We start from the raw sequence: 19,804 nt of genomic DNA on the forward strand, positions 1-19,804 counted from the left end.
GTGCCAGTTAAGTAGATTTACCTATCATGACTCGAAATTAAGCCGGCCATTGAGGATATAATCAGATAGCGTCCAGGATAGAATTACAGCCTGTCCTTACAGCATTGCGGCTCACAAACCAGACTGCTCGGTATGCCAGAGATATTGAAGAATACATTGATATACATTACTGCCTAGTTTTATGGCTTCTGCCTGGCACTGGATGGGCCATCATCACATAAGTAGGCAGTAATGTCGTTACATGCATTTAATGATCCACAAACTAAGCTGAAGTCTAGATTGCTGGACTTGGAGCTTCCATCTAATATACTTTTATATAAAAGTAACCAGACTTTATATGTCAAGAGAGATTCCACTGTGGAGGAAAATATGTTATAAGACCAAGTGTTAATCTGGGACCAAAAATATTTTAGAGAACAACTGTATTGGTAACTCCTCATAAAAGGTATATTTTTTTATATCAAGCTTGTGCCGCGGTCAAGTTCATGGTGAAGCCTCAGCCTTACTGCAGTATTGTAGGTCTGTTGGGAATTACCCTTCCACTAAACATGTGTTATGAAGATCAGACTTTGATAGATCCAAATTCTTGAAATAAAACAGCTCGCCTACTCATTCCCAATTGCCTTCCCATTGATTTAAACACCAGACTTTTTAATTTTACCTTCAAATTATCTGCTAATTTGAAGAGGTTCAAACACACTTTTGCCATTCATCGACATGAGATATTGGATAATTTTTTTCTTAAGTCTACTATCTTTAAATTATATGATTTGTTTCACTTTATCTACATTTAGGACAGCAGCAGTCACAGAGGTTTACCTAAATTTACAGCCTGAAACGCACCTGTGTGCTTGAGTGATGTGTAATCCTATTGTCAAAGCTGAGTATGTAAGTGATATGTGATAGTGAGGTCACAGCTGGCTGCCTCAGTGATATGTGACATCTCATTCAGACATACATATTTCACGTATTGATTGTAGCTGTGATTTTCACAGATAGAACACGTACCCATTATAGTCTATTGGGATGTTCACATGTTCTTGTTTTTTGCGGACCGTGTGTCTGGGCAAAAACTATGGAGACAAGTCCATTGTTTTGCCAGCATCATGGATGAAAAGTACCAATACAAGCTTATGGGTCCGTGAAAATCATGATCATCACACCAATGGCATCAGTGTACAGTCTGTGATTATTATTATAATGTATAGGAGAAGCTTTGTAATTTATTTATCCGAACGTGAAAATCGCGGATGGAACTCTGATGGCAAAACCTGACACTGACCAAAATACTGATGACACTCAGATCCAAAACACTGATAATAATTCTACCATTTATTTTCCATATGTGAACAAACAGTGAATGAAGCCTAATTGTGAGGTCACCGCTATATACCTGACCAATATATAATAGTGATGTCACAGCTGTATACCTGACTGATATGTAATAGTGATGTCACAGCTCTATACCTGACGGATATATAATAGTGATGTCACTGCTGTATACCTGACGGATATATAATAGTGATGTCACAGCTGTATACCTGACTGATATGTAATAGTGATGTCACAGCTCTATACCTGACGGATATATAATAGTGATGTCACTGCTGTATACCTGACGGATATATAATAGTGATGTCACTGCTGTATACCTGACGGATATATAATAGTGATGTCACAGCTGTATACATGACTGATATGTAATAGTGATGTCACAGCTCTATACCTGACGGAAATATAATAGTGATGTCACTGCTGTATACCTGACGGATATATAATAGTGATGTCACAGCTGTATACATGACTGATATGTAATAGTGATGTGACAGCTCTATACCTGACGGAAATATAATAGTGATGTCACGGCTGTATACCTGACGGATATACAATAGTGATGTCACGGCTGTATACCTGACGGATATATAATAGTGATGTCACAGCTGTATACATGACTGATATGTAATGGTGATGTCACAGCTCTATACCTGACGGATATATAATAGTGATGTCACGGCTGTATACCTGACGGATATATAATAGTGATGTCACGGCTGTATACATGACTGATATGTAATGGTGATGTCACAGCTGTATACATGACTGATATGTAATGGTGATGTCACAGCTGTATACATGACTGATATGTAATGGTGATGTCACAGCTGTACAACTGACTGATATGTAATGGTGATGTCACAGCTGTACAACTGACTGATATGTAATGGTGATGTCACAGCTGTACAACTGACTGATATGTAATAGTGATGTCACAGCTGTATACCTGACTGATATGTAATGGTGATGTCACAGCTGTACAACTGACTGATATGTAATAGTGATGTCACAGCTGTACAACTGACTGATATATAATAGTGATGTCACAAATGTGAAACCTCATTGCAATGTTGTTGTACCTTAGATGAAAGAAAGTTGTGTTATCACAGCCTACTTGGCTGAAACACTACTTTTATATCTTGATTGATGCTTACAAGAGGCAGACACCAACAATGGTGGGCCCCTGACATTTTCAACTTTTGATTTCGTGACAGCCATATATCTCTCATTAAAAGGACTGTCCAAGACTTTGAGATTCACTTATCCTTAGGGCTCATCCACAAGGCCGTATTTTCAGTCCAAGTGCGAGCCAACAAAACATCGGATCACACTCAAACCAATATTAGTCTGTGGAGCCATGTACATGTCAGACTTTTTCCTCGAACAGCACCAGTCCGAGGGGAAAAAAAAATTGCGGCATGCCTGATTTGGATCCAAAATTTGCATCATACTCAGCCATGCAAGTCAATGAGTCCGTGGAATACATCGGACAGTACTCGGATGATATCTGAGTGCAAGTCTGACTTCCACAGACTAACAGAATGGAGAAGATGGAGACCCTTTTTGCTCCATTTTCTCCTCATTCGAGAGAATCAGATCATACTATGATCACACACTGATCAGAGTTTTATCACAGTGTGATTTGTGCAATCTGCCCGATTCCCTCGGATGAGAGACTATATGTTCGTGTGAACATGGCCTCAGGATCAGATCGGTCTGCGGTCAACATCTGGAAGCCCTCATCCCGACCAACTGATATAAGGTCCCCTGGCTCCTGGATGTACACAGTGTTTGGAGCTGGAACACCACAGTTGTAGTTTTTAGCTACTGTAGATAACCATTCATTCACTTAAATAGGAGCTGAGATTCCAGGAACAGCCATCAAACAGTGTAAGGAGCTGTGCTGCTACATCCGGCTGCAAACAGCTGATTGGTGTTGAAACTTAGTGTCGCACTTCGACCATCTATCAGCTGCCACCCTGGATGTTCTCTATGGCCCTCTATAAAATCTATATACAACAGCATTAAAAAAAATCAAATATAATATTTTCTAATTTTCTGTTGCTACAATAGAAGTGACACAAAACAGTAAACTGCAAAGCCCCCCCTCGAAAATACAAGGTCACGAAGAACCTGGTGATGTCTGACAAGACTATACACACCAAAGGCAAAGCAGGGCAAGTCAATCAATCTGTAGGGCAACCTCCAGAGACTCTACCCCCAATTAGCGACAGATGATCAGTTTTTAGACATGAAAGGTGTTACAGTACAGGAACATTTACTTGAGCTTTAGGAGGGGTATTTTCAGGAACCCTTTTTTTTTCTCCAAGACAAAGAATTCTAAAACTGTCCATCAATAGCCATGTTAGGAAATAATAACCCAAATGCTTGGAACAGACATCCCCCAATGTAGCAGTAAGGACGTCAGCCATGTGTTTAGTTAGCAAAAATATATCCTGTTATAACATATGTCATAGTAAGAGGCCAATATAAAAGTGAATGGGCTTATTGTTGTCAGGAGACCAGGGCTTTGTGTTTCTAGATGTGAGGTCACATAAGAGCGGGGCCATTATTCACAATCTGATGCAATGAACATACTCGCTATATATGCTCAGCACTTACAGTGTATATTGCACAACCGCTGATTCCTACAAGTGTCTTTACTTACGTGAAAGAATACTTCATAAGAAATGACAGTATTCTGGCTTAAAGAATCTGACTCCTACTGATTAAAACATTGTCTTGTTCTACAGCTGCATTTACATTATAAATTTCCGATAATAGGCATTTATTCCAGAATTATTGCACATGCAGTTCTGTAAAATGTAATGTGAAGATAGACTTTAAAGTTACAGAGCACTTTACAATACAGGGTACGTGATGAAAAACAGACATACAATATGTGTCACACAGACAGAACTGGTGAACACGTTTTCCTTAGTATTGCGCTATTAGTCAACATTTATTTGATCTATAACTCTAGAAATAAAGACATGTACTACACATCCAAAGAATGGTGGGGGTGTGTGGGTGGTATGACCCGGAGCGGTGCGTGCTTTGCCTTGCAGTATGGGTGCTGTGGAATACCTGGGTCACTACTTTTGCTCATGCGGTATAGCTTCAGCGCTAGTCATCCTAAATTGCTGCACCTTTAAGGTTTGGGACCCACTAGAAGGTTCAGTGGGCTTCATACATTCTGATCATGTTAAAGGGGTTGCCCAGGACTTTGACAATGATGGTCTATCGTTATATGTGTGACACCCGGCCGCCCGCTGATCAGCTGTCCTAGGTGGTAGCCGAAACTGCTCATTTACTGTGGAGCTGCACAGCATACCCCCATGTACTGTATAGCAGCCACCTTTTCAAATCATTAAGGGGTGAATGTGCAGTACCCGGTCGCAGGCACTATTTCATCGACAGACGCAACTGAGTAGCTTTGGCAGTCGCCGAAAACGGGAACAGCTGATTGGTGGGAGTGTCTAGTGTTGCCCCCCCCCATCAATAAAACATTGATCAGTGTTAAAGTCCCCGACAACCCCTTCAAGAACCTCATGTTTTGCTTAGCCACAACAGACCAATGTATACATTTTGGATGTCTTTTTTTCTACAGTTATAACATTATTAGATATATTCTTAGATATCTTTGTGGCTTCCCCTATAGGCTGTCTTAGATTAGAATATGGCCTGATTCACTTGTCAGTACTTTGCATCACTATTTGTATGAAGAAGCCAGTGTCACTGTTCCACCCCTCAGTGTGTCTGGGAAGCAGTTACTGACAGCTCAGTCATCCAGTCTGGTACAGGGGCATGCTGAAGCTGTCAGTACTTTGATTGACAGCTCGACTATCCAATCTGAGACGTTGGCCATCTCCAAGTGTTCATTATTCCAGGTGATTGCCAGGCTACTTAACTGAGCTGTTTCTCCCAGACCAGTGCCAGACGTACATTCATCTAGTGAGGTTTGTGCTCCCTGTGCCTTGAGTTCTGTATGCTTGATCTTTTATTGCCTGACCTTGAACCTCTTTCTGACCATCCGTCTGTTTAACTCCTCTGAACATTACCTGACCACACTTTTGTCTCTTCCTTCTGTTTACAACATACCCTCCTGGCTTCTGACCTTGGACTCCTTGACTATTCTGACTCATGGCCTGGCCATGAGAAATAACTAGGGGCACAGCCAGGAGTGAAATTTACACAGAAAAACTATAATTCAAAATTTGACACCTGTTCTGTGTTTTGGATACACTCCTGGTTTTGGCATACAAATACTGATGAAATACTGATGCACAAATACAGACTTGTGAATGAGGCCCAAAGGAGAGTCTTTTTCTTTTGTTTTCCAGCAAACATTCTCGTTTTTAGCCGTACCTGGTATTACAGCTGAGCTCTATACACTTGACTGGCACTCAGCTACAATATTACACCAAACCTATGGTAGGGCTGTATAGTATACAGAAGAAAAGTAGACCCTTCCCTCTAACAACATACAGCCTTTAATTTTGCAGCAGGCATTGGATTTCTATTAGTAGAGGGTCCTATCCAATTTGACAGCATCTTCCACCAGTGTATTGTTGATTAGAGCATCCAGACAGTCCTGGTAACATCTGCCAGGAGGGAAACGAGGTATTGATTATTTGGATATCAATCTGTTTGAGATGCTTTGTTTCACCTCATGGCTACTATGTATCTTGCACTAGGTAACATGTCTGTTCGCCCTGAGCATATGATGCACGGCCATCGGTAAGTTATGTGATGGGTTTGGAGAATACCGTGCCGCCTTTCAGCGTCTAGATCACAATGACGGGCAGTCTCACTTCCACATAAAGGGATGAACTTGATTTCAATATCTTTTTATTCCAGCCGGCATCTGGCATGGATTATTTTCTTTGGAACGAGTCCTCTATAATTAAGTTAAATTAACTACTGCATTGGACTCTTGTTACTTTGCAAAGCCTGAAATGTGTGTTACATAAGTAACAGGCGTGTTGGCACGGAGCAGACCAGGGCTCAACATTTTCAAATAGGAAATGTTCATCTTCTATTGAATTTAAGAGCAGGGTTCTTTCCAATTCTACGTCACTTTCATTAAAAATGCATATAGTAAAATAACAGCACATACTGTAGAAGTGCCCCCCCCCCCAAAAAAAAAAAAAAAAAAAAAAAAAACGGCGACGGCTGCTCATCTAATTCATGACAAGTCGTGGAGGCATTTTTTACAACAAAAATCTTACTCCTGTCTCTGACTAGAGTAAGATTTATGGTGAACAGCACGACATTTTTAAGACATACCTGATTCATTAATAATCATGCACCTCTCAATGAATCAGGCGTCTCTGATTTCACGACGCTCCCTCGTCAAGACTGACGTGAAAAACAACAGTTTTGATGAATCAGGGTCTTTAAATAATAGTTAAAAGATGTCCCAAAACCAGAGACTTGGGACAAGGTGGTATAAAGGGGCCAGTGCAATACTACCCCTCCCTGGGTAAATAGGGAATAATATGAGTAATGAGGCTAGGTTGGCCAAGATGGTGCTAGGGAGAATAACAAGTGCCATCAAGGTTAGTGGGGCACCATTCCCTACAAATAGGACAGATACGTTTCGAGATTGGTCCAGGAGTATCATTGATGTCGACAGCACTTCCCCTGTTTACCCAGGACGAGCTGCTGCCAATAATGATGATGATTTTACTGGAGACATGAACAATCGAATCATTCGATGATCATTGGGTGATTGTCGGCATTTGTACCCAAGCTGATAATCGGCAAACAAGTGTTCTAATGAAAGTTCATTCTCGATTATCAGCTCGACTAAATTGGACTTTTGTTTGCTCAGTGTCTCAGATTTTTCAACCATTGACAGCCATTTTGAAAGAACACAGCTGAGTTTTCTGGTCACCTGGTCACCCAACCTGTATACAAACACTAAGCTATAAATCAAAATAATGAGTGATGATATAATGAATAATGTCTGCAAGAACAAAATGTCTCTGGTTGGAGCGTAGTGAATAGCACAATGCAAAGAACACCTGCTACGGGTTAACTTGTGTAACTAAAAGATAACTTTGGTAACCACAATAAATCCACACTGCAAATATGTGCGCAATAATAGACACAATGGGCAGAGTATGAGTGGCATCAGCCAACATTAAGATGACTTATTAAACAATTACACCTCACCAATTGGAATTTTTAGGTGTTATTTGGGTCAACAGACAAATATCATCTAGTGTTATGATTGACAAGCCATAAAAGCCTTCCTTTGGTAAAACAAATTAAAACACAAGTGACACTGGCAGCCTAGCTACAGAGCAGAGGACATAAAGGTATACCTGACAGGTGTTTGTCCAGGACATAGCTATTGATGGCTTATCCATTGGGTATCAGATCACTATGGGTCTGACACTCAACATCTCCACCATCGGTCGTGTGCAGAATTCATGGCCAGTGGAAATATTGATTGTACAGAGCCAGGACACTCTTCATTTACTTCAATGGGTGCTGAGCTGCAGTTCCTGAGAATGACCACTACTTGGTGTATGGAGCCGTGTTGGTAATGACCAGTCGTTGATGGATCTGTAAACAGCTGATCAATGAGCAACTCCCAGGAAAAGTTGATCTATAGATGTGACCCTTATACTGAGAGTAGCATACATTGTTTTGACAGTGAGGACAGTTCTGGCTTACCTGGTAGGAAACACTTAAAGGGACTATTTTATTTTTTTACTATGGGTCTAAAAACTAACAGGCAGGTAGTTGCTAGCAGAGGAAACTACCTGCCTGTTCTACAAGGTGCTAACAATTCATCTGCTCCACGGCGACAGACCAGCTCTTCTTTTTCCAAGCTGTTCTGTCAATGGGATGTCACTGCTGACGTCATGCTCATTAACCGTTGGCTCCCCGCAGTTAGGCAGTGGGGAGTCAGCTGTCAATCAGGACGAGGTTGACAGTCACACCCCGTCAACTGAGCAGAGCAGAAGAGAAGCAGATGCAATGTCAGCGGAAGCCATATAATCACCAGCAGGAGCGGTCTGTGCCGGCTCTGTGCCAGCAGAGATCGGAGACAAGCACAACAGGCAAGTAGTTAGCAATTACCTGTCTGTTAGTTCTTAGGCAATTAGTACAATTTAGTCGTACTGGATAACCCCTTTAACACTTCTGTACATTTTATTGGGCCATGGTTGGGTGCGAATATTAGGAAGGATGGGCGATTACAGATTTTGGCTTGGTTCCTAAATCTCTAGATTTTTGCTTTTACTTTGCAGACCAATTGGAGTTGTTCAGGGAATTGGATGCACCCACTAATTTACAACATATGATTCATAGACAAATAATGTTACTGGATGTGCAGCAATGGGAGCATCTGCAACCCTGTGCACATTAGTGTCTGTAGCCTTTGATATTTGACTTGTATTAGGTATAAAAATCAGATGAAAGTGAGAGGTGACGGCCAGTGGCCTATGCTACATGAAAGAGTAATGACAGTATTATGGAAATAGGCTATTGAAATGATGTAACACAGCCTTATAAAAGAGCATGAATATAACACATGCTACTCCTGACGTACGGGGCATAATCCTATGGTGAAGTATTGATCTTGATGTCGGTATGAGCAATGATGCAGAAGAAACAGTTTGTATCCTCCTTTATAACCATGGCGCTACTGGACCTAATACAAAATAGTCACGAGTAAAACTGATTTTACCATCTTTTGTGTACAGCTCCCATGCAGACCCATAAGCAGTCTTTTCCTGTATTATTGCATACTACTCCATTGCACTTGCCCCTTATGTATACAAATATAATTTACTGAGTGTATACCCTACAGTATTTAGATTTAATATCAGGCTTCATGAAGAGCAATCTGAGTATAGCATTTATACACTTGGTGTATAATCACACACTGCCTCATCCACATTCTTGGATTCTCATGTATAAATACTGACCAAATACTGAACGTGTGAACGTGGCCTAAAGCACGGCCCGGCACTTGGAGAGACAGTTTTAGTGCCGGGGATGTGCTTTCAACCAATGCTCACAATGTCCTGTGCAGTGCCTGGAGCTGCTGGCTTTCGGTCAGAGGCATGCCGGAGCAGCTCCAGGCACTGCACAGTTCATTGTGAGCAGTGGTTGAAAGCACATCCCCGGCACTAAAACTGTCTCTCCAAGGGTGGGAGGAATAATGGTAGTTTTCAACCTGGACCACACTTTCAGTAATATGGCCAGACAGCATTGTAATGCTATTAAGATACAAATTCATCCTACTGTATATCTGCAGGTTAACAGTGTTTGAAGACATGACAGGCTCAGTTTAAACATTAAAACTGTCTAAGGCTGGTTTCACATTAGTGTTTTTTAGCGCAGCGCATCGTGTGCGTCCATGTGCCCCTATGTTTAACATGGCAGGCACATGGTCTAGCGTTTGCACGCGTTTGTATGCGTTTTCGTGCACATGCGTTTTTTGTAGTGTGCGCCTAGGTGCGCCGGACGCAACCTGTTGCATTTTTGGTCTGTCCAACCTGTGTAAAAAAAAAACGCATGCGCACTGAATGCGACAAAATAACACATTACAGTCTATGGGAACGCAGGCTTGCGCATGGACATGCGCACACCTGCATTTAAAAATCGTATGCGTTTTAAGAGTTAACATGGGTAGAAACTGGTTAAAACGCATGCGCCTTAAAAAGCAAACGCATGCAAAACGCATGATGCGTTTCTATTGCGCACGAAACGCTGTGCAAAAAAGCGCAAATGTGAAACTAGCCTAAACTTGCCAATTTTGGTAGGTTCAGCTAATTATTCAATGTGTATGAGAATTTTAAAGGGACCTGACAGACGTTACATGTTGCCCGATCCACGAGAGGCATGCATCAGGCACCGGCTGTATGATTTCAGCCAGGTATGTTTGGCTCTGAAACGCTGCAGCTGGTCCCCGGTAGCCTCTCCCCGTGCACTGCCAGTGACTAACAGGTCTCATAGTGAGGAACGAACATGCTCGGATAAGGCGTTATCTGATCATGCTCAGGTGCTAACCGAGTGTCTTCGGCATACTCGAAAAATCTGTTCAAGTCCCCACACCTGCATGTCTCGTGGCTGTTTGACAGCCACAACACATGCAGGGATTGCCAAACAGCTGCGAGACATGCAGTCGCGGGGACTTGAACAGACTTTTTGAGCAAAAGACCAGTCATTCCAGAGGAGCAGATGGGGAGAATTCCTCGGCGTCTTTCAAAATGTGATTTTCTCTGAAATGTCGCAGCGTACCTGGCTGAAATAATACAGCCATTGTCTGGTGCATGCTGCCTGTGGCTTGGGCAGCATGTCTCAACTACAGGTTCCCTTTAGGGTGTGTGCACACACTGTGGATTCTGCTGCGGATTGATCCGTACAGATTTTGCAAAATCCGCAGGTAAATCCGCAGGATTTGCGTTTTTTGCCCTGTGGTTTATCACCTCTACAATGGAGGAGATGGCAAACCGCAGCGGAATCCACAGAAAGAAATCCCATAGGATATTATGGTACCGTACACTGCAGCAGAAACTGCTGCGGATCCGCAGGGCCAAAACCGCTGCGGATCCGCAGCAGAATCCGCAGCGTGTGCACACACCCTTAAGATCACATTCAGCAGTTGACAATTTGTTGCACTATATTATTTCAAAACCCCACAAAATATGGCACATTTTTCCAACATGGAATTGCGAGCATGTTATAAAAGTGTCATTCTTTATCCAAATCCACATGTAGCACACTTGATTGCCACGGATTTGCTCCACCTTTGCATTAAACCCTAATTGTGTAAAGAAAAGTTAAATAAAAAAAGCCACACCAGTAGATATTTTATATTTCATTACTGGATTTTTTTTTTCTGGGAAAACTGTATGAAAATCAATAAAGCTGCCATTTAAGCTCTTAGACATCTAAGCACAGAGAATTTTTTATAGTCCTATATGTCAAATCGAAGCTTATTTACTCTTCAGAATACATTATCAAAAGAGTGTATACCTCATTCAGGAATAGCAATGTACAACCTTATACATATCTACAATGCAACTATTCAGTTTACAGTACTCAGTAGGGGATGGCATATTAAACTGGAATTGAAGTTTCCATTGTTCTTTTCATCATCACACAAAGACAAAGCAACATGTTACAATCTTTTTGGAAAATGATTACTGGAAATAAGCAGAAAAAAAAAAAATAGATGAAAGCAGATTTCATTGGAAGACAATCCAGGAGACTGAAGAAGTGTTCAATATCAGGGACTGGTGACATAATGTCAGGCCTTAAAGGGAATCTGTCATGTGAAAAATCCAATTAACAGATATGGGGATAATCTTCAGGTTAATAGCGTTCTAAAGCCACGCGGTTGCTGCAGTGAAAGCCCGGCTACTGAGAGGAAATTAACTTTATTCCTCCCAGCAGCCTCCGGCTTTCAGTTATAGAGGCAAAGCCAGACGGATCTTTCAATCGCTGCTACAACTGACTGACAGGATTTCTCCCTATGTACACTTGAGGGAGAGACCTATCAAGCATCTGTATTAGGCTGGAGCAAACATGGTCATATATCTTATCAGGGAAAATAGCTTCTTTCCTCACTTATCAGACACTTCTTCCTCGCCTTGCATCCTGAGCTGATCTAAAGGGCCCTTTACACATAGCGATATCGCTAAAGCGTCACCGATTTTGTGACGCAGCAGCGATATCACTAAATGTGATACTTACCTCCGACCGTCTTCCCGCTGGATATTGCTGATCACGCGAGATCGGCCTGGTCCATTTCTCGTCATCTGCTTCCTGCTGGCGCTGACGAGCGAGCCATGGTCGCAGGCGGAAGATGGTCACCCTCGCCGCGTCTGACAGGTGAGTACGACAGCCAACCGCTGCTGCATCGCTAGTGAGATCTGCCTGTTTGGCAGCTCACTAGCGACCATTTAGCAATGCACCAGCGATCCTGACCGGGTCATATCGTGGTCGGGATCACTGGTGCATCGCTAGATGTAATGGGGCCTATACACTCTGGACAAAGAAGGTCAAAACTCCTCTTGCTCAGACAAGACAGGCTGCAAGATCACTGTGGTCACACAGTCCATTATACTCTGTATAGACAAGAGGAGGTGTGAGGAGAACAGTGAGGAAACAGTCAGAGGGAGACACAGGAAGATCGTGCTGCGCCTTGTAACAAGTATTTTACCTGACTTTAGTGCTTGATTCAAACCTACACTGATCATTACTCCTGCGTCATGTTCTATCTTGTCTCTGTCTGATAAAAAAAGGAATGAACTGTCTGTGTACTGTTCTCTGTATAGGAGACAACATAGCAACTGGTCTCCTCCCACCAGCTCAGAGTCAATTGCAAATTAGTGAAAGAGCCTGCAGAGATGAAAACTGATGAAAATGTAGGATACAAATCATACAATGACCAGATATAATGTTATTTTAAAAAGTTACCTAAAAGTACAGATACCTTTTAACTATAACCCCTAGCATTTTGGTAAAAGTATTCTAATCTGTACATTATATAATGTATTTTATGTAATGACATGGTTGTCTACACTGGCAATGCTGTTAATAATATGATCCATCTACTTACATAGTATGTTACCACCCAGTATTTTCACTATGTAGCATTATGCATATCCACTTAAAGGGAACCCGACAGCTGGATCAACATTTACGGCTGATTACAGGCAACCCCAATGTGTGGGGAAAGTTTATACTGCCAATATAAAAAGGACCTTGACTAATCAAAAAGGTGACCACTACGTGCGGACCAATTCTGCCCCTTCTTCCGATAGCATGCCCAATGATGTGTCACTGTAATGCCTGGGCTGGCCTTAAGAACTTTGCATCCTGGAGCTCCTTGTGAACGTTGCGACTCTGGGCATGCACAGTTGTGACCGCAAGCCTCTGGCATGTCCACTGCTCATGACTGAAGTCGTGGCGTTCACAAGCAGCCGTGTCTCTATGAAATGATCCTGCCATTAGACATAGCATAACAAGGGTTCATGGCAGCATAACTTAGTAATAAATAGTTCTTCTAAATATGCCTGAAGTTCTCTAGAGTGCGTTCTCTACGACCGTTAAACGATCGTTGATAAGCTACGTTGGCTGATCAGAGGTCAATTAATAGCCAGTTTACACCGGCCTTCTGCACTTCACATGCGCTCATAGTGATTGGGAATAGATCGTTCTGTGCGAGTAGGCGGCCATTGTTCTGTTTAAACCAGATGATGTGCTGCCTGGGAACAATGATTTTTAAGCAAGATTAAAAATTATTTCCCCAGACGAGCGAGTGTTCTGCTTGTTTGTTTGGTGATTGGCAGCCTGTTTACCTTGGATGATTTTTTTGGGGAAAAAAAAAAACAAAAAACACTTCTTCATGATAATTGGCCAGTGTAAGTGCATCCTCACTCTGTATATGTGTAGAGATTACGGAATTGATTTTCATACCATTCTGTCTAGTGATGACATCTTACATGGTATTTGGCACGAGGCTTGTGTGCAGGGGCCTGGTAGGATTTTATTATAGGGGGCATCGGAAATGATATGCAGGATGGGAGAACACTGGGACCGGAAGTTCAAGCGACTCTCCAGCACCTGCGCACAACAAAATTGAAGTCAGTGCCCAGAGAAGGGTGGAATGGTGCGGAGGAACGACGGCAGGCAGAAGGTGCAGGCGCGGGATTTCCGGAGGCGCTCCAGGCGTCAGGGGAACACTGAGAAGAGAGGGGAGGAGAAATCTGGTATAATGAAGAGAGGAAGCAGTCTTATTTTCCGGGCAGCGTACGCCCCATAGCCTGGAAGATCTAATTAACATAAAGAAATAAAATGATTATTACTGAACAAGGCATCATCCAGGAGGCATGGTTAATTTCAGCTGTCTACAACCTGTGTGCCCATACTAATTGCTGAAAATGCTAAAATGGGTGACACATTCGCCTTTACTCTACAGTAGATAGTGACCTATAAGAATAAAGGGCTGCCTCTGTTTATAAATGCAAATCTCGGAGCAACATATTATACTGTATAAATATCAGTACAAACGTGTAAGAAAATCCATTAATGCCTACAGAGGCAGACTGGCGATGTTACTACACCACTAATTATCACATCAGTATAAGGGCAGTGCCCAGTATGTATTCATGGCAGTAATTATTACCGTGTGTATGTTTACACTCGGCGTGTCTCTAGATTGTTAGTGTTTAATGGTGGTGTCAGTGCAATCACTGCCCCATACAGCTTGGATTAATGATCCAGGACTCAAGGCTGGAAAACAGATATCATAAGACAGGAATGGATGTGGGTGTGTGCCCTTATTAAACACACAGCTTCACACCTCCGGGTTGGGATGCCACGACGCGCTGATATTAATGTTCACACACGTGTCTATTCAGAGCTGGTAGGTGTGACATGTTTATATAATATTATATATTTCTTTCTATTTCCACTACTCTTCCAGCTCAGGTGCCCCGCGACAGATATTCCTTTTCACCGTACATTGTATATATACTGGCGATCTTAATTGAGAAGACCACTCTAGAAGACCACTCTTCACTGCAATTTTGGGAACATGTTTCCAAGAGGTTTCATTCTACACATTTAGAACCAGGCAATAAGCGATAGGCCATAGACCTTATTTTTGGAAAATATGATGTATCCAAGTTTGGATTAAATAGTAGCCCCTACTGTATGTTGCTATATTATTCACTTTTTCTTTTTTTTTTTATCAGTTGAGTCCTTTAGCTAGAAGCGATAACTCATTATTATTTTAATAACAGTGACATCCATAAGTGATTTTGTTCCCGATTCATTAATACTAACGTTTTGTACGTCAGTCTTTATAAAGGCAGCACTATTAAGAGGCGTGGACTTTACTGCGAATGGCTCACTAAATCAGTCAGAAATGCTCTTCCATTTCCAGCCAGGGGCTGGCGTATAATTTTGGTGTGGTTTATGCCACTTTAGTAGTATAAATTATGATAAATTCTGTTCCACCCCACCCACTTTGGCAAAGCAAAAAAATGCAAAAAGTCGCAACGTTTTTATGCAGCTTTGAGATGAGAAAATATTTTGCAACATTTCAAGATGTTTCTGACAAACCTTGAGAAATCAGGCTCTTCATCTGTAAAAGATGATCTCATTCAATTTAATCTTTAAAATTCACAACAATGCAATTTACGGAGCCCCTCCCAGTGTTAGTAGAAATAAAGTTGAAATGTGCCTCTGTAATTCATCCGAACTGGCCATGGGTCAGGAATATGATGCGAGTCAACGAACAGGTAAATGTTGCACATGTTCTTTTCTCAGGGACTAAAGTAACATAGCGCAGGTCTGAGACATCTTCGCAACCCTTTAAGAATAGCCATTGATGTAATAAGAAAAGTTTGGCTCCCAGAGGTTTCCCATGTAAGGCTGTGTGCACACGGTGTGGATTGTCCTGCGGATTTCCCCTGCGTTTTGACACCTGCAGATTTCTATAATGGAGCAGATGTTAAAACACTGCGGATTCCGCACAAAGAATTGACATACTACGGATTTCAATCCGCAACTAATCTGCGCAAAAAAACGTTTTTTGTTTTAGGCAGACTTTAATGCTGCTACTGTACAACACACAAAAGAAAAACACAAATTGAGCTTGGTTTAATTATAGCAGGGTTTTTTTCATTTTGTCTTTTGTAGGTTTTGTACTGTACAACACAGCAGAATCTGCTGCGGATCCGCAGGGCCAAGTCCACTGCGGATGCACAGTAGAATCTGCATTGTGTGCACACAGCCTAAGGCTGGTTTCACATTAGCGCTTTTTAAGCGCACGCACGGCTGGGGGTAGCTCCGCCCCCGAGCCGGCTCTCTGCCCGGCGTGCCCGCCCCTTGCTTGTAGCGCCGCCTCCTAGCGCACAGCGGCGCCTGCGATCGGCGCACCCTATCTTTAGCATAGGGTGCGCAGATCGTGCGCAGGCCGTGCGCTAGTTGCGCTTTGACCTGCGCTGCGCACTTTTGACGGTGCGCCATGCGCGCCAAAATCAAACTTTTCGGATTTTGGCGCGCACGGCGCACCGTCAAAAGTGCGCAGCGCAGGTCAAAGCGCAACTAGCGCACGGCCTGCGCATGATCTGCGCACCCTATGCTAAAGATAGGGTGCGCCGATCGCAGGCGCCGCTGTGCGCTAGGAGGCGGCGCTACAAGCAAGGGGCGGGCACGCCGGGCAGAGAGCCGGCTCGGGGGCGGAGCTACCCCCGGCCGTGCGTGTGCTTAAAAAGCGCTAATGTGAAACCAGCCTTAGACATTTCTGCACAGCAACAGAATATGTAATAAATGACTGATCGGTAGGATCCCATCGGGATAATGGGCAGTTTGGTGGCAATGGGAGAATGAATGGAGAAATGGACAAATATGTTCATGGCTCTCCCTGTTCAAGTCTTTGGGATACAGAAATAACAAACTAATGACCAAAACTACCAGACATCCCCAAACCAATAGAATGGGTCATAAATGTATGAATAGTCTGCTCAGACCCCAACTGTGAGGTCTGCTTTTAGCTTCACAGTACTGTGCCCCCATGTCTTTAATTTGCTATGCTCGGAGACACCACATTCAGCCTTTATAGCTTAAATACCAACACAATTCTCCCAAGCATAGGTAGCCCAGCTGACTACTAAATAAATTCAATCACTGCCACTTCTATTTACCGACTAATAGCAACAACAGTCATTATATATACACTATATATATTACATACATACATGCATATACTGCTCACAAAAATAAAGGGAACAAATTACAGGCTGATCCAACTTTTAGTGTTCCCTTTATTTATTGTATATATATATCTAACAATGTAGACCAGCTCACTCCTGTGAACCACCTGGAACCTCAGCTGACCTGGTTAACTCCGTTGTGCCCAGATCTGGATGTAGGAGTCCATCCATACAAATGTGAAAAACGACAAAGCAAAGTCCAGCAATAACGTGAGCAATCCAGGATGCTGTTAAAAATTTTTTTCTTTTTATTCATAAATCCATTAAAATGCAATGGTCCAAGCAGTTCAAAACCGCAATAACGCAGGAAAGTCGTGCAGATAGGACTACGCGTTTCAGCGGTAGAACCCGCCTACTAGATTCTGGACCGTGAAGAAGGCGGGTTCTACCGCTGAAACGCGTAGTCCTATCTGCACGACTTTCCTGCGTTATTGCTGTTTTGAACTGCTTGGACCATTGCATTTTAATGGATTTATGAATAAAAAGAAAAAATTTTTTAACAGCATCCTGGATTGCTCACGTTATTGCTGGACTTTGCTTTGTCGTGTTATATATATATATACACACACACACACACGTGGAGATGTATACATCTAGTCTCTTTCTTTTCCTCTCTCTATATATATTAATATGTGTTTGCGTGTAAATATATACACACACACACACGCACAGTACACTGTTTTTTTCCCATCAATATAGCATTGAGTCAAAGTAAGTGATAGTCCACTGAACACAACAGTTACATGGAATAAATGTGAACTAATATTTTAATAACTAATAATAACTAAGATTTTACTGAGCCATATAGATTTTCATTTTCTGTTAAACATGCACAGCCATGACTTCAAGATCTTCTAATACATGCTGGAGGATGAATGAGAATCTTGTTATGTTTATTATTTGATGATGGGAAGTTTTAGATTTTTTTTTTTTAGCTGGTTGCATCTGATTGCTCCTACACCGCAGACACAAGGATTACAGCTACAGTCAGGTATAATGGACATAGGTGTTTCAGCAACAAGTGTATGATGTGATGTCTCTGTCCATAATTATTTTATCTTTTTATTTAAGGACTTTTTCAACTTTAAAATTATGTAAAAATACAAAAACATTAAAAACAAAAACTTTCATGTTTGTCTCTACCCCCCCCCCATCCCAAGTGTCTCTTACCTGAGAGGGATCTTGATGGCCAGGTACCTGTCTATAGCTACGGCCAGCAGACTGAAAATGGAACTTTGGGTTAGTACTAGCACAAAGCAGGCAAGGAACAAGCAACTGTGGAAATCAGTCTGTAAGCCTATGCTGATGGTGATGGCAAAGGGGATGGCAAGCAGACCCACTGCTATATCTGCCACTGCCAGGGACACAAGGAAATAGTTGGTGGCATTTTTCAGAGTGCTGTTAATGGCCACTGCCCAGCAGACCAGCACGTTCCCCACGATGGACAGCACAGCAATGATCACCTCCAGAGCTATGTAACCGTGATTAATGTTTATTTCCATTACTGGTTCATCATCACACATAAGGAGACAGGATCAGGCATCTGTGGCTGGGAGTGAAGGAGTCGCAAGACTCAACTCCGATCCTGGAACTTCTGGGAGGAAATGTCCAGTCAGCTGCAGAATGTGGCTTATGTGTCCAGACAGTGGGTGCTGGCAGTGCCCACCTGTCACTTCTTGTCCCCAGTGGAATCCTTCATAATGTCTCTCGTGAATCCTTCACATGGCCAAACTCCTATGGGATCAGCATGTTATATCGAGGGATCCGACCTTCTTCTCATGTCTCAGGGGTCCTCAGTCACTCCTAGCAGATGTGCCAGGATGCCCAGTGCTGCCCATACATCACAGCATCAGCTCTGGGGAGGGGGTTACAGACAGGGACAAAGTGGTGAAAAAGTCTTCCAGGATAGCAGCAGTAATCCTAGCTCTGATGATGGGAATCTGTGCAGATGCTGTCAGTAGTAGTCCTCCTCCTCCTCTGTGCTGTGCAGCTCCTGCACTTATACACTATACAGACAGCAGAGCTTAGGAAGCACGTCAGTAGATGCCCTGAAGCTGCTGCCCTTCCCCTTCGCTTATAGGACCCTCCTATAGGGTGTTGCTGGCCCAGCTGTTTGCATAGGAGCTGCCTTCCCTCCCACAAACTCACACACATTTCTTCACTTGTTTTTTTTTTCTCTCCAGCTGCAGCTTGTGGAACTACAACTTCCAGCATTTCTGCCACTTTTCGTTTACACAGCAGTTGTTAAGCTTCAGGATAACACTGCAGGGGCTGAAGTTGCTTTCAAAAGCATCATGTTTTTTTTTTTTTTGCATGTATTTATATAATGTATTTAATATATTATTTACTTTATTTACTTTTTGCTTTCTAGTAGTCTAATAATGAGCAAAACATATTCTAATAATTAAATATATTGCAGTGAGGTGCCCTGGGGTCAAAGCACTTGGAAGCAGCTAGGAAACAATTGCTATAACAATGGGTATCAAAGGAGGCGCTTAAGGGTGTTGTTTAAAGGGTTAATGACTTTGGGCTACTCCTAGTACACTGCAAGAACTGATGATAGCAACAAAATGAGCTAATTAATACCCCATAATATGTGAACGCGGTAATAGCACATGTATATACGATATAGGTTATATATTTTAATCAAAAAAGCGTAAAACCCATCCTACCGCGACAAGGTGTACCCCAGGCAGGACGGTCCCTGACTCTTA

General features: G+C 42.4%; 1 protein-coding gene across 1 annotated transcript in view; it reads right to left on the bottom strand.

Annotated features, from left to right (window-relative positions):
- Positions 1–19,193, bottom strand: part of ADORA2B (adenosine A2b receptor) — an 88,210-nt gene extending 69,017 nt beyond the window's left edge. Inside the window, exon 1 of the mRNA XM_073565372.1 lies at positions 18,261–19,193. Within this exon, the coding sequence (XP_073421473.1) occupies positions 18,261–18,613 (353 nt within the window). The 5' untranslated portion in view covers positions 18,614–19,193. The remainder of the gene's footprint in view (positions 1–18,260) is intronic.
- Positions 19,194–19,804: the final 611 nt, after the last annotated feature.

This window comes from Dendrobates tinctorius, unplaced genomic scaffold (assembly GCF_039654945.1).
Source record: "Dendrobates tinctorius isolate UK_male_01 unplaced genomic scaffold, ASM3965494v1 ptg000016l, whole genome shotgun sequence".
NCBI classification, from domain to species: Eukaryota; Metazoa; Chordata; class Amphibia; order Anura; family Dendrobatidae; genus Dendrobates; species Dendrobates tinctorius.